Genomic DNA, 13295 nt, shown 5'->3' with positions numbered 1-13295 from the left:
CTGGAAGAGACCACTCCAATCAGGATAGAAATGTTTCATCATAGGATAAAAGGGGATCATTTATAGGCCAGTATCTTTTGTTTTGATATTACACCCAACACTACACTGCATCAGTGAAAGCTTAACCACACAAAACACAAGAAAATTTAAACCAAGGTGATTTTAAAAGGAAACTATTTAACCATATTGTTGATGAACTCACCTCAAACTCTAATTCGGACTGAGTGCTCCAGCACAGAGCCCTAATTTGTCAGCACAATTTGTTGATGAAAAGTAGCAGTAGCCACTGACTCTTGTCCAGAGTCATAATCTCCTGTCAGTATTGTTTAACTGCAGCAGATTAATGGTGCTGTTGGAAAGACTGGAAGATTCCTTAGTCTTGAGTAATCAGTGAGAGATAGAGGGGAAAAACTCAGAGCAAAAAGTGCTTTTTTATGTTTTCCAAAACAAATGTTGAAGAGAAATATGGCTGACAGCTGTGAGGAAATGGATTGAGGAAATCTGAAGATCCTGGAAATCCACTGGTTATGTAAACTCTTCGGAAATTTCCACTCATCCAGGGTGTTAATGTATTTGTGTGTATAGGAAGAGAGCCACGGCAGAAGAATGCCTTAGCCATGCCTGACTGAACCTGCTCCCCCATCCCCACTCCCACTTGCACCTCCACACCAGGTCATATTCGGATGAACCGGAGATGAGCCAGTCAGAATCGGAGCCTGAGAGCCCGGCTCCCTCCCCTGAGATGGACTTGATCGGATCGTACCTCATGTGCGCAGACCAGGGTGAGCTGAAGACTGGCTGTGAGACCTTCTCCTTTAGTGAGCCCCCCTTGCCATGTGACCTGAGATACAACAGGAGCTGATCTGCTGAACGATGATTCACAGGTGGAGAGAGACTGAGGACACTTAAAGTCTATGGTGCAGATGCTGAAAGCCAGTGAGCCTTCAGCTTCTCGGTCTTGACTCAGGGCCGTGGCTGCTATATGGACGCTGTATGCCTGCTTCTGGCTGCTTCTACTGCTGTAATGTCTCTGAGCTGGGCTGTGTGTGGTTTGATACCTCTGTGTGTGTGTGTGTATGTGTGTGTGTTGTGAAAAGGAATGTGAAAGGAATGAACATGCAGGAGAAAAAAGTGGGAGAAAACCCAGCAATCGACCACAAGGGTTTTGTCACAGGACTGCACTGCTGCCTTAAAAGTGACTGAAATAAACTGGAGTCGGCTTAACGTTGTGGCTAGTATATTCCTGCACGTACACTGGTTTCTCTTTTCACCCAATTAGCCTTTTGAACTAGGTTTCAGAGGAGAGGCAACCTCCCGCTTCCTTGGGAAATGGCTTCACTCACTATGCTAACATCAAAGCAAGTTATGCTTCAGCTCACCCAGACATACTTTCTGTGATGAGTTTTGTTGAGGGAAGTAAAGGCTTTTGATGGATGGTTCTACTAAACAGAGGAATTAAAGCAAAGGACGGTACCTACGCTGAGGCCAGACGTTAACTGTTCCACTGTTTTATATGTTAATTTATGTGTTTGTTAAACCACTTCAGCCCCTTAAATACACATCAATGCCTGAGTTGGAAGATGGAAATAGTATCACTCTTATATTTTTAAGGAAAATCTTGAGCACTTTTCATTTTCTTATTTGACTTTCCTGCAGTCGCAAGAAACCAAAGGCTCATAAAGCACACTTTGTAAAAAGGTATTCTATTTACAATAAGTTTGCTTTGAAAATCTTATCTCTTCACTGTGAAACATTCTGCATAAATTTCAGTCAGGATACTACAACCATGTCACTGCCCTCAAAAAGCCTCTGAGCATTTTGACCGCAGTAGCTTTAAAACCACAAATGTAATCTCTAACTTTAAATAGACACAACACTTTTACAAATTTTTTTTCTTCTTTTTGGTTTTGTTGGCTATTTCACAAGTTGCACAAGTTTTTTGTTTGTACTTAACTGCAAGGTTGCCACTAGATTTCATGCTTTTTCAAATATTGTGAATATTGTCTTGGACAGAGGGAGTGGCAGGGGTTAAACACCACAGCCCGGCTTTGTTATTAGAAGTATAACAGATGAACAATGACATGGTCAGCTGAAGGGCCCAGAGTTGTATACATATATGATATTTGCCTTCAGATGCTTGGGAGCAGAGAAATTAGGAAGAATTCTTCAAAAAAGTACTGAAATGTATATTGTGAGTTAGTATTAAGATTAATATGTAAAAAATAATTGTTTTTTCAGGCAGGTTTGCACTTGTCCTTGTGAACATTATGTGAAAATGAATAAATGTTGATGGCATGTGTTGCAAAATATAACAGATTTTTTTTTTTAACATGTATTAAACTTCTCTGCCTGTGTCTGATTTTGCAGCATGACTTTACTCTCCATAGTTTATGACTTTCTAATTGAATCATATTTAATCCAAATTACAACTGTGATGATTTATGATACTAGTTAGGGGTAGGGTACAGTAATTCAACCTGACTCAGGCTTGTTTTTAAGACTACATACTGTAATCTCTGTCAGTAAATTGCTTGGCTGATTGCAAAAGGTACAAAACTAATGGAATATCTTCAGTTAAAAGTAAATTAACTTTTTACACATTTCTATAAGCTTAAATTCAAGACTGTAAGTAAATCTTAGGTGGGAATGTCCCCATTAAGATATAGAGTGAATGTCTGAACTTAGTTGGTTTTCAAATACTGTTTTTTTTTTCAAAAACTTCAGATTAACATTCTCAGAGTTTATATTTCCAGCCTAGAACAAGGAGGCAGTGGACTCCTGATGGCTCACTATGTTCATGTAATTTACTTCACTGGAATTTAAGAATAAAAACAAAACTGAGTATCATATAGGATAGTGCTTCCCAACTCTTTAGGCTTGTTACTCTTCAAAGTGAAGCAAAGTTTACTTGTGATTCAGATCATGAACAAAACTGCTTGCTGAAATCTGTCAGAGCAATTATAGCTGCTCTTTGGCATTTTTTTAATAAGGTTACATTTTCAGACCAGGCATATAATTATCACTTAAAAGTCCCTTGTATGTTCAATGAGGAGAACGATACTAATCATGCACCCAATATCACTTGCAGTGTGACCACATTCACTGGTAATATCTAACAGTAGAAACATTATGGAGCACAATGTAGAACTAAATAACAGCGGTAACAATGCAGGAACACACATCTTAAAAAAGAGGCTAATGTCCAAGAATCTACTGGCCCAGAGCATGCTAGAAGGCTTCCCAACACACCTACGTCATCTAACAGCAGTCACATGATCAGCACTCAGCCAATCATAATAATGCTGATCATGGCTTCAACTTTCTACTCATTTTTTCCCTTTTATAACTTCATCTTGGATCAACAAATCATTTCTCAAACTTAACTAAAAAAACTAATAATCTGGATGAGTATTCACAGGATTTTTTAGCCTGATAACAGCATGTTTGTCTGAAATAGTCAAGCCAAGTTGAAAGTTGAAATTTTTTGATGTGAACATGGGCCATCTGTATTTTGGTGCTCAAGAGGTTCTGTATACTGTACAAGTTTAGAGTCTAACTTTTCTGTACTATAATTCATGCAGTATATGTACTATAATGGTCACCCTGTCTGTGACGTCCTAAACATTTGACCACTCCCCTCCATTACTTGATCCATGTAGTTCAACTGCACCGGTTAATACTGAACTATTTCAGTAGCCTATTTTCAGTCAGTTGTCTTTTTTGTGCATCTTATTGGTAGTGTTGAGATGATGCCATTTATCTGTATTTATTATTGTTTTGTCACATGATCAGCACTCAGCCAATCATAATAATGCTGATCATGGCTTCAACTCTCTACTCATTTTTTCCCTTTTATAACTTCATCTAGGATCAACAAATCATTTCTCAAACTTTTTAGCCTGATGACAGCATGTTTGTCTGAAATAGTCAAGCCACATTTGGAGAAGAGGGCTGTGGAGTCGAAGGTCGAAAGTTGAAATTTTTTGATGTGAACATGGGCCATCTGTATTTTGGTGCTCAAGAGGTTCTGTATACTGTACAAGTTTAGAGTCTAACCTTTCTGTACTATAATTCATGCAGTATATGTACTATAATGGTCACCCTGTCTGTGACGTCCTAAACATTTGACCACTCCCCTCCATTACTTGATCCATGTAGTTCAACTGCACCGGTTAATACTGAACTATTTCAGTAGCCTATTTTCAGTCAGTTGTCTTTTTTGTGCATCTTATTGGTAGTGTTGAGATGATGCCATTTGTCTGTATTTATTATTGTTTTGTCACATGATCAGCACTCAGCCAATCATAATAATGCTGATCATGGCTTCAACTTTCTACTCATTTTTTCCCTTTTATAACTTCATCTAGATCAACAAATCATTTCTCAAACTTAACTAAAAAAACTAATAATCTGGATGAGTGTTCACAGGATTTTTTAGTCTGATAACAGCATGTTTGTCTGAAATAGTCAAGCCACATTTGAAGAAGAGGGCTGTGGAGTCAAAAGTCGAAAGTTGAAATTTTTTGATGTGAACATGGGCCATCTGTATTTTGGTGCTCAAGAGGTTCTGTATACTGTACAAGTTTAGAGTCTAACCTTTCTGTACTATAATTCATGCAGTATATGTACTATAATGGTCACCCTGTCTGTGACGTCCTAAACATTTGACCACTCCCCTCCATTACTTGATCCATGTAGTTCAACTGCACCGGTTAATACTGAACTATTTCAGTAGCCTATTTTCAGTCAGTTGTCTTTTTTGTGCATCTTATTGGTAGTGTTGAGATGATGCCATTTATCTGTATTTATTATTGTTTTGTCACATGATCAGCACTCAGCCAATCATAATAATGCTGATCATGGCTTCAACTCTCTACTCATTTTTTCCCTTTTATAACTTCATCTAGGATCAACAAATCATTTCTCAAACTTTTTAGCCTGATGACAGCATGTTTGTCTGAAATAGTCAAGCCACATTTGGAGAAGAGGGCTGTGGAGTCGAAGGTCGAAAGTTGAAATTTTTTGATGTGAACATGGGCCATCTGTATTTTGGTGCTCAAGAGGTTCTGTATACTGTACAAGTTTAGAGTCTAACCTTTCTGTACTATAATTCATGCAGTATATGTACTATAATGGTCACCCTGTCTGTGACGTCCTAAACATTTGACCACTCCCCTCCATTACTTGATCCATGTAGTTCAACTGTACCGGTTAATACTGAACTATTTCAGTAGCCTATTTTCAGTCAGTTGTCTTTTTTATGCATCTTATTGGTAGTGTTGAGATGATGCCATTTATCTGTATTTATTATTGTTTTGTCACATGATCAGCACTCAGCCAATCATAATAATGCTGATCATGGCTTCAACTCTCTACTCATTTTTTCCCTTTTATAACTTCATCTAGGATCAACAAATCATTTCTCAAACTTTTTAGTCTGATAACAGCATGTTTGTCTGAAATAGTCAAGCCACATTTGAAGAAGAGGGCTGTGGAGTCAAAAGTCGAAAGTTGAAATTTTTTGATGTGAACATGGGCCATCTGTATTTTGGTGCTCAAGAGGTTCTGTATACTGTACAAGTTTAGAGTCTAACCTTTCTGTACTATAATTCATGCAGTATATGTACTATAATGGTCACCCTGTCTGTGACGTCCTAAATATTTGACCACTCCCCTCCATTACTTGATCCACGTAGTTCAACTGCACCGGTTAATACTGAACTATTTCAGTAGCCTATTTTCAGTCAGTTGTCTTTTTTATGCATCTTATTGGTAGTGTTGAGATGATGCCATTTATCTGTATTTATTATTGTTTTGTTTCGCTGTTTGTTTCTTAGTTCACTTCTGCTCATATGGAAGTACATATCAATCTTGTCTTCATGTGACACTATGCACATCTCTTGACTGCATGTGTGCAAGACTGATTCATCATGTCTAGTGTCTATTAAGCTGGTTTAGGGTGACACCTAGTGGTCATGATTGATAGAGGAACACCTTTACCTAATTTTCTCTCTTGCGCTTTGCCTCTCAAAATTAGACATTAAAATTATTTTTTTTAAAAAAATAGGTATAAATTAAACTCAGTTAATTTCCGTTAATGCATAAACATCCATGATTTCAAGACGTGAAAGGCTGCCTCCTCCACACGTCACCGGCAGCCAGCCAATGACAGACCGCATTTTCAGAGCTTATCCCGTGATGCTGGAGAATGTAAATCTGTACAGTAGCTTTCCTCCTACTAATCATCTTATTATTTTGGTGGCGCAAAATAGGCACCGACAACACATCGGATGAATATGACCAATACGTGACGATATGACAGTATACTGTAGGCTCGTGCCGTTTTCCAAACGGGAAATATTTCGCTGCTTAAGGAGTTGCAAGCATATCGTGATCACAAATGACTGACCCCCCAGCAAAGGTAAATAACACACACAAACGGGTGTAGAGCTACAATTAAATATGTTCCTGCTGACCGGTGGTATACACAAAGCTGCGGCTGTGAGCTATGGGAGCATTTCAGCAGATTTTTAAAGGGGGATCTTGTTTCCACATGGCCTTATTTCGCTGTCACAGCAGTCTGTCATGTGTTTTTGGTAGGATGAAATGCTGCGAACTGGGTTGTCGCCTCATGTTATTAATCGTCAGGGTAATGCAGGGAAGCAGTGATAAGAGAGCACAATTCTGCCCAAACCTGCTCTCGCCATGTTAATCGTTAACATCTGCGTCAGTTTTGAGGTCTTTAACCTCATCTGTGAGGCAACAGATGGACTCAAATGCAAACATTTTTGGCTTTGACACTATATCGAGTGTGGAATCAATGTGCACAAAGAACCAGAAGTCCACATCCATATGACATCTCCAACACTGAATTCAAATGTGTTGAGTTTAAACCAGTCTCTCTTTAAGCTAAACAGAAAAAGAAGGCATAATATCATCCAGACAAATCCTGAAGCGTCTCGACAGATAGTGATTAGTGGGACAAATCACTTTGACAACATTTTTACCGGGACACGGATTTACAGTAAGTCCTATTCAAGTAAAATAGTTTTGGTTTGACATGAAAAAGTCCATAGGATCAGTTACTAGTTCAGTGTTTGTGGATTGACTCCAGTAAATAATGCCACGTTTAGATGCTTTGATTGCCATATTACTGAGACAGTTGTCTGTTTGTCTTAGATTTTAAGGCAAATTGTCCCTGTGAATGTGGCTGTCAGTGATTAGGCTCCATGGAGAAATTCTTAAAATGTGTTTTAATCTGAGTCTGAAAAGTGAAAAGTGTTTCCAATATGTTTTAAAGATAACAGAGTGTACTAATAGCTCACAACATCTTTTCATTTATGCACACATCAAAAACTCACTGTGCAAACACCATTGGAGATTATGGCCTTACTTGACACAGTATTTGTAAAATAATATTTAGGATACTTGGAAAGTTCTAATAACACTCATCTTTAAAACTAACTACTTGTCTGTTAATGATTACATAACACAATTAAATGGGCAGCTACATAAAATCAGCTAAAAAAAAATTTCAGGTTTTGACTCTACATTAAATTAGAGCTGTAATGATTAGTCTATTAATCGAGTAGTTGAGCGACAGAAAATTAATTAAGAAAAAATGTTAAAATTCTCTTGGCATTTTTCTTCAGTCCAGAAAGACTGAAGGTAGAGAAGGAGCCATGTCTTTAGTCTTTTCTTAAAGATTGAGAAGGACTTTGCAGATCGAAAAGAGTTTGGTAACTTGTTCCACCACCGGGGAACTACAGAGGAGAAGAGTCAAGGTACCAGGCGCCTTTCATTGGCAGAGCATAGTGAGCGGGAGGGAGAGTAGACCTGAATGAGGGAGTTCAGGTAGGCAGGAGCTGTTTTAGTTGCTGCTATCTTACACATTTTAGGTTGCATCTTGGGCTTTGGGAGACAGAGATCGTCATTTTTCACAATTTTCTGACATTTTACAGACCAATCAACTATTCATTTAGAAAATAATCAACAACATTAATCGATAATGAAAATATTTGTTATTGGCCTGCATTAAATCAATCCTGGTGTCTTGTGGTTCCATGTAGACATGCTGTAACTGGGACATCACGGTGCTAGAGGCTCCAGTGTCACCATGAAGGGCCCCAGCTCCAGATGGGCCTTCTCCCTGGGCTTCTTGGTGGGGGCCTGCAGCATCTATTTCTTCCTGCGCCAGGTGTGGTATGAGAGGAGCTACCCGGTGCTGTCAGAGGCTCAGGAGAAAGCCACAGTGGTGGGAGAGAGGCCAACCAGCTGGAGGAAGGAAGGTGCTGCTCTCATCAATCTGCTCCACCCTCACCATGCAGGTGCGTTACACTCATACACACCGGTCTTCAAGAGATAAAATAATTTAACATGTATGGGGTGATGAATAGGATTTTTTTTCTTCAGTATTTAGACATAACCTTACATCTTTTGACATATCCTTACATATCTGTAATACAGATAACAGTGTTTATTTCTTGTTTGGTTGAACTCATTGGATTTGTTATCAAAGTTCTGACTGACTGGTGGGTTTCAGACATTTAACCTCTGTTCACACTTTGAGAGTCACATGTGGGTTTTTAGTCCACCTGGCTGTCATTTTTGAGTGTTAGTCACAAGAGTCAAGGTGTGAATGGGTATTACACCACCTCTTCTTTTCTCTGTCCAGTATGTGTATATTGCTGTTCTCAAAGGAGTGTCCCTTGTGTTTCAGATGTAGGTAGACTGCTTAGTCTTGACCTGAGGAGTTGGCCCTCCTTGTGTTGGGACATGCATGTTTTGTCTCCCTGATATATATGTGTGTGCACTGCTCACTGCATTGGACTGCATGTACTACATTGCTTATGTTTGGATGTGTGGTTGTTAGAGTGGACAGGCTTCTGTCTCAGTGTGTTGTTGTGGTTGAAAAACACAAGGATGCAGTGCTTAGTGAAGATTCACCTGAGATACTCCAGCAATGTATAGGATGACAGTGTTGCTGCGTCTGTTCTTCTTTACTTCACCACCTGTTGTTGTGATGTTCTTACCGGATCTTGTTGCTGTTGCAAACGGCTAGTCTGGGTAGCCACAAGCTTTTAAGACTTTCCAGAAGTGTTTGAGCTTCTTCACTTTTGTACTTGGGGACACATATAAAGGAAATATTGTTTGTCTCTCGGGGTTTCCTTTATACTTCATTGTGAAGGCTTCTGTCCACTTCCATGTGTACTGCACAGTCTAAGAAGGCCAAAGGCAATGCTTGTCCAAAAGTTAGATCTCACCCTGGTCCATTATCAACTTGATGCTCTATTCCAATTTACACAATGTTACACTATAAGACACACTATGACACAGTCAAAAACTTGTTTTGATCCAAGATTTGGCAAACTTCTCTACATTTTACTAGCACCGCGTTGTTCCTAAACTTCTTTACACATATACACTAGACAACGTAACAACACTCTCCTTAATATAAAAATATAAACAAATATTTATTATCATAAATAATAATAATGTATACACCTGTATTCTAACAATAGTTCACCTATTACACAACACTATTCAATATGAATAATAACAGTTGTATGTACAGTAATACCTGAACATATATAACATATAATAACAACAATTTACCAAATATAAATATGTCCTTAAGTGGATTTTACAGTACTGTTTTCTGTGTCTCTCTAGATGAAGACAGCCGGGTGGCAGATACGTTGTACCAGAAGGTCCGCGTTCTCTGCTGGGTGATGACAGGGCCGTATAACCTGCAGAGCAGGGCCCGCCATGTCAGGGCCACCTGGAGTCGGCACTGCAATGTGGTGGTATTCATGAGCTCTGTGGAGGACCCAGACTTCCCCACTGTGGGCCTGGGCACTAAGGAGGGACGTGACCAGCTCTACTGGAAGACCATTCGAGCCTTCCATTATGTCTATGAGCACCACGCGAATGAAGCAGACTGGTTCTTAAAAGCAGACGATGATACCTATGTGGTGGTGGACAACCTTCGCTGGATTCTGTCCAACCACACCCCTGATGAACCCATCTACTTTGGCAAACGCTTCAAGCCTTATACCAAGCAAGGCTACATGAGTGGAGGGGCAGGCTATGTGCTTAGCAAAGAAGCCCTCAAGAGATTTGTGGAAGGTTTTCGGACCAAGGTTTGCACACACACCACCCCTGTAGAAGATCTAGCACTGGGGCAGTGTTTGGAGAAGATGGGCGTCCTGGCTGGGGACTCCAGAGATACTTTGCATCGAGAAACTTTTCACCCGTTTGTGCCAGAGCACCATCTAACTGGCAAGTTCTCCAAGAGCTTCTGGTACTGGAGCTACTGTTACTACCCAATTGTTGAGGCAAGTCCCCTCTGTTTTATTTATGAGCTAGTCACATCGTTCAGTGCTGTGAAATGGTACTATGGGTTGGTAAACACTTCAGAATCAAAGAAATCAACATCAATCTTAACTGTGCTCAAGGCACCATTACTAAAAGCACAAGGTGGTTAATGAACAGTCCCTTGGCAAGAAAGACATCCTGTGAGTGGATTAGCCTCATTGGAAAGGGGCAAGTCAGGTTAGTAGAAAATCCTTTAATATCATTAGCGTACAACTGCACTTAAAGTGAGACAATTATTCTTCATTTTAAAATATATAGTAGGAACCTACTTTGTAACCGAACTGAAAGTGAGTAGTGCGCAATATACTGTGTATTTTCTTTTGATGAATTCAACAAAATGTAGGTTTTGGTATAAATGATTCATCAGAGGGATAATAACAAAATATATGAATTTGTGATTATCTGCACATTCGAATTCCGCACTTGACCCCTGCATAGAACTAGAGGATTTAAATAGAGATGAGTTCATTTTAAAGTAGATGTCTGCAGCATAGACAATGTCCTGTCAACAAAAGGAAAATTGCTCAATTTGTTGCTGATGATGCAACTAATTTATCTTGCTTTGCAATTAAAATGAGACAGGTCCATTACTGATCCTGTCAGAGAGTGACTGCCAGCTTATGTAGCCACTTTGTCCCCTGTCTTTGAAATGGAAACACGAAAACAAATCTACGTTTAATATTAAAGTAATTATGTTTTTATCAGACTGTACAAATGGAAATTTGTGATTTCAGAACTGTCATCATATGACAGCTTGAAGAGTTAAAGAATAAGGATGGTGATATATATTCTTCTCATTGTGAACAAAGACAAAAAGACCAGAAACAACATTATTCATACTAACAAGAACAAGCCTTGAGTAGCATCCTTCATCACGATGAACACGGGCACTGTAGTTTATTTTGAGTCAATCTCACATACTACATCCTGCTGCTGAAAATACTAACTAGCTTACCAAATGTGTATTAATCCACTGCTGAAAATAGTCCCCAACAAGTCCACTATTTACTCCTGTTTGAGTAATGTTTGCTAAAACTTCAGTGACAGCTGTTTGAAAAAATAAAATTATATATTTGTGAGTTGTACTGTACATGTTAGAAAATGTGAGATGTGCTACATGTAGCATTTTTCATACAAAAACAGATCAATTTCTATTATTTTCCAGTAAATTAGTACTAGTAACCTTGACAATTTCAGTTGTTGTTGGGCTCCTCATGCCACTGGAATAGTTAGTGTTTGTCCTTCATAAAATGGAGACAGTATTTCCATTGCATTCGTTTCTTTCTCTTTCTTTAATAGATGAAGTTGTTGAAATTGGATTTTTCATAGACTTTTCAGTTGCTACTCTTACAACAAAAGGTTTTTTTGTCTATACAGTACCAGTCAAAAATTTGGACACACTTTCTCATTCAAGGGAATGGGATGGTGTATGTCTAAGAATTATAACGCTAAAATGCTACCAACTGTCAAGTGTTATAACATTGTTGCACTATGTGTGTGTCTGCATGTTTGGTCTGTGTGTTATTCTTCCTCAGGGTCCACAGTGCTGCTCTGACCTGGCAGTATCGTTCCATTATGTGGAGGCAGAACTGATGTACACACTGGAGTATTACACCTATCACCTGAGAGCGCACGGTTACAGGCCACGCTACCGGCCCTCCGTACGCCTCGGTGTGAGCCCCGGCTCACTCTCACATACAGCCGTGATGGTTGGACTCAAAGGAGTTCAAGGAGTGACAGACGGAAGAAGTCACGTAACTGCAGCCTTCTCTGTTAGTATAAACCAAACCAAAGCAGAGACAGAGAAAGAGGAAAAAGATCATTTGAACTCACGCCTCACTGAGAACAGGACTGCAGTCACACAACACTGACTCTGTGATTCTGCTGTGGTTGAATGTTTTAACTGAGACGTGTCTGATTGAATCTACATCAAGAACAGTTAGGGCCATTTTCACTCAATTAGTTGGTGATAGGAGCTGTAGTATGATGTATATGCCAGAGAATTGCTTCGCCCAATGCCGTATGGATAACTAGTGTTTTTCTCTGACAGGGCTTCCTTGATCCAATCACAGTATATTCCAGTCAGTATGACACTGTAATTGCAAGCAGTGAGTGGTTAAAATTGGAATATGATTCAGTGGCAGCTCCAGGTGGCTTTGCTATATTTGAACAAGATAAACACTTGGTTTAGTTTCATTACATTTTGACATCATCCGTATGTGCATTTATAGATTTATGATGTCACGCAGTCCCAGAAGTGAGCTTGGAGTGATGCAAGAAGAGTATCCGATCTGAGCCAATAATACAGGAACAGTTGTATTCAAAGGTTTTTATCACACTGTATTCATAATCTTTCCTTGAAATATAGAGCAGCAACAAACAGACGTGTCTGTAACAACTTCTCAGTGTTTTGCCTCTTTTTTGTGGCCACAGTTTTATTATTTAATGTTTTTCTGGGCTTTTCTGAAACAACATGCAAAGATGTCTGTACAAATGTTTAAGCGTTTGTTTCTCTTTCTACATTTTGTCTTAACATTTTAATTTAATTTTTAAATCCTCTGCAGTGCAGTATTTATTGCAGACTAAATCCTCAGCCAGCAGCGATGCAGTGTTTGTTTCAGCAAGAAACTGTTTTGTGAAAAATGTATTTTCTTTTTATCTTTTGACTGATATGAGATGCTCTGATGTAGAGGCGCATACTTGAAACCCCTTGTGTGCTTCTGTTTGAGAACACTGTAGCTTCGGGTGAACACAGTATTATAGTAAACTCAAATTAATCCCTCTTGTGAAGTAATTTTATACAACCCAACAGTAAACATTGTAGCAGGTGTGATTGAACATTACTGTCTGCACTAGAGCTGAGCTCTAAGAATCACTCATAAACAGCTGCAGAAAAATGCACCAACATTTTAAATTAA

At 39.1% G+C, this 13295-nt stretch overlaps 1 protein-coding gene and 2 long non-coding RNA genes across 8 annotated transcripts in view; 2 read left to right on the top strand and 1 right to left on the bottom strand.

The window, feature by feature from the left end:
* LOC122982960 overlaps positions 1-1224 on the top strand; it is a 13826-nt gene extending 12602 nt beyond the window's left edge. For all 4 annotated transcript variants that reach the window (XR_006403567.1, XR_006403566.1, XR_006403565.1 and 1 more), the window contains one exon: positions 586-1224. This is a non-coding gene — a long non-coding RNA (uncharacterized LOC122982960). The remainder of the gene's footprint in view (positions 1-585) is intronic.
* LOC122982963 overlaps positions 1-7006 on the bottom strand; it is a 14443-nt gene extending 7437 nt beyond the window's left edge. The window contains exon 1 of the long non-coding RNA XR_006403570.1: positions 6997-7006. This is a non-coding gene — a long non-coding RNA (uncharacterized LOC122982963). The remainder of the gene's footprint in view (positions 1-6996) is intronic.
* Positions 6077-13295, top strand: c1galt1a (core 1 synthase, glycoprotein-N-acetylgalactosamine 3-beta-galactosyltransferase, 1a). Of its 3 annotated transcripts, none has more exons than XM_044352607.1 (4): positions 6077-6421; positions 8070-8327; positions 9673-10337; positions 11913-13293. In XM_044352607.1, exons 2-4 carry the CDS (start codon positions 8117-8119, stop codon positions 12246-12248), a joined length of 1212 nt encoding a protein of 403 aa, XP_044208542.1. In that variant the 5' UTR covers positions 6077-6421; positions 8070-8116; the 3' UTR covers positions 12249-13293. The 3 variants fall into 3 exon arrangements, with proteins under 3 accessions (XP_044208542.1, XP_044208544.1, XP_044208543.1); XM_044352609.1 differs by lacking the exon at positions 6077-6421 and adding an exon at positions 6441-7024 and having other exon boundaries at positions 11913-13295; XM_044352608.1 differs by lacking the exon at positions 6077-6421 and adding an exon at positions 7085-7854 and having other exon boundaries at positions 11913-13295.

This window comes from Thunnus albacares, chromosome 5 (genome assembly GCF_914725855.1).
Source record: "Thunnus albacares chromosome 5, fThuAlb1.1, whole genome shotgun sequence".
NCBI lineage: Eukaryota > Metazoa > Chordata > Actinopteri > Scombriformes > Scombridae > Thunnus > Thunnus albacares.
The sequence above is the reverse complement of the archived record's forward strand: the minus strand, read 5'-3'. Positions and strand labels throughout refer to the sequence as shown.

Excerpts from the sequence above, each read along its gene's own strand:
- c1galt1a (XM_044352609.1), top strand. The coding sequence starts at position 8,117 with ATGAAGGGCCCCAGCTCCAGATGGGCCTTCTCCCTGGGCTTCTTGGTG. Across the intron at positions 8,328-9,672 it reads GCTCCACCCTCACCATGCAG|ATGAAGACAGCCGGGTGGCA; the intron begins GTGCGTTACACT and ends GTGTCTCTCTAG. Across the intron at positions 10,338-11,912 it reads GTTACTACCCAATTGTTGAG|GGTCCACAGTGCTGCTCTGA; the intron begins GCAAGTCCCCTC and ends ATTCTTCCTCAG.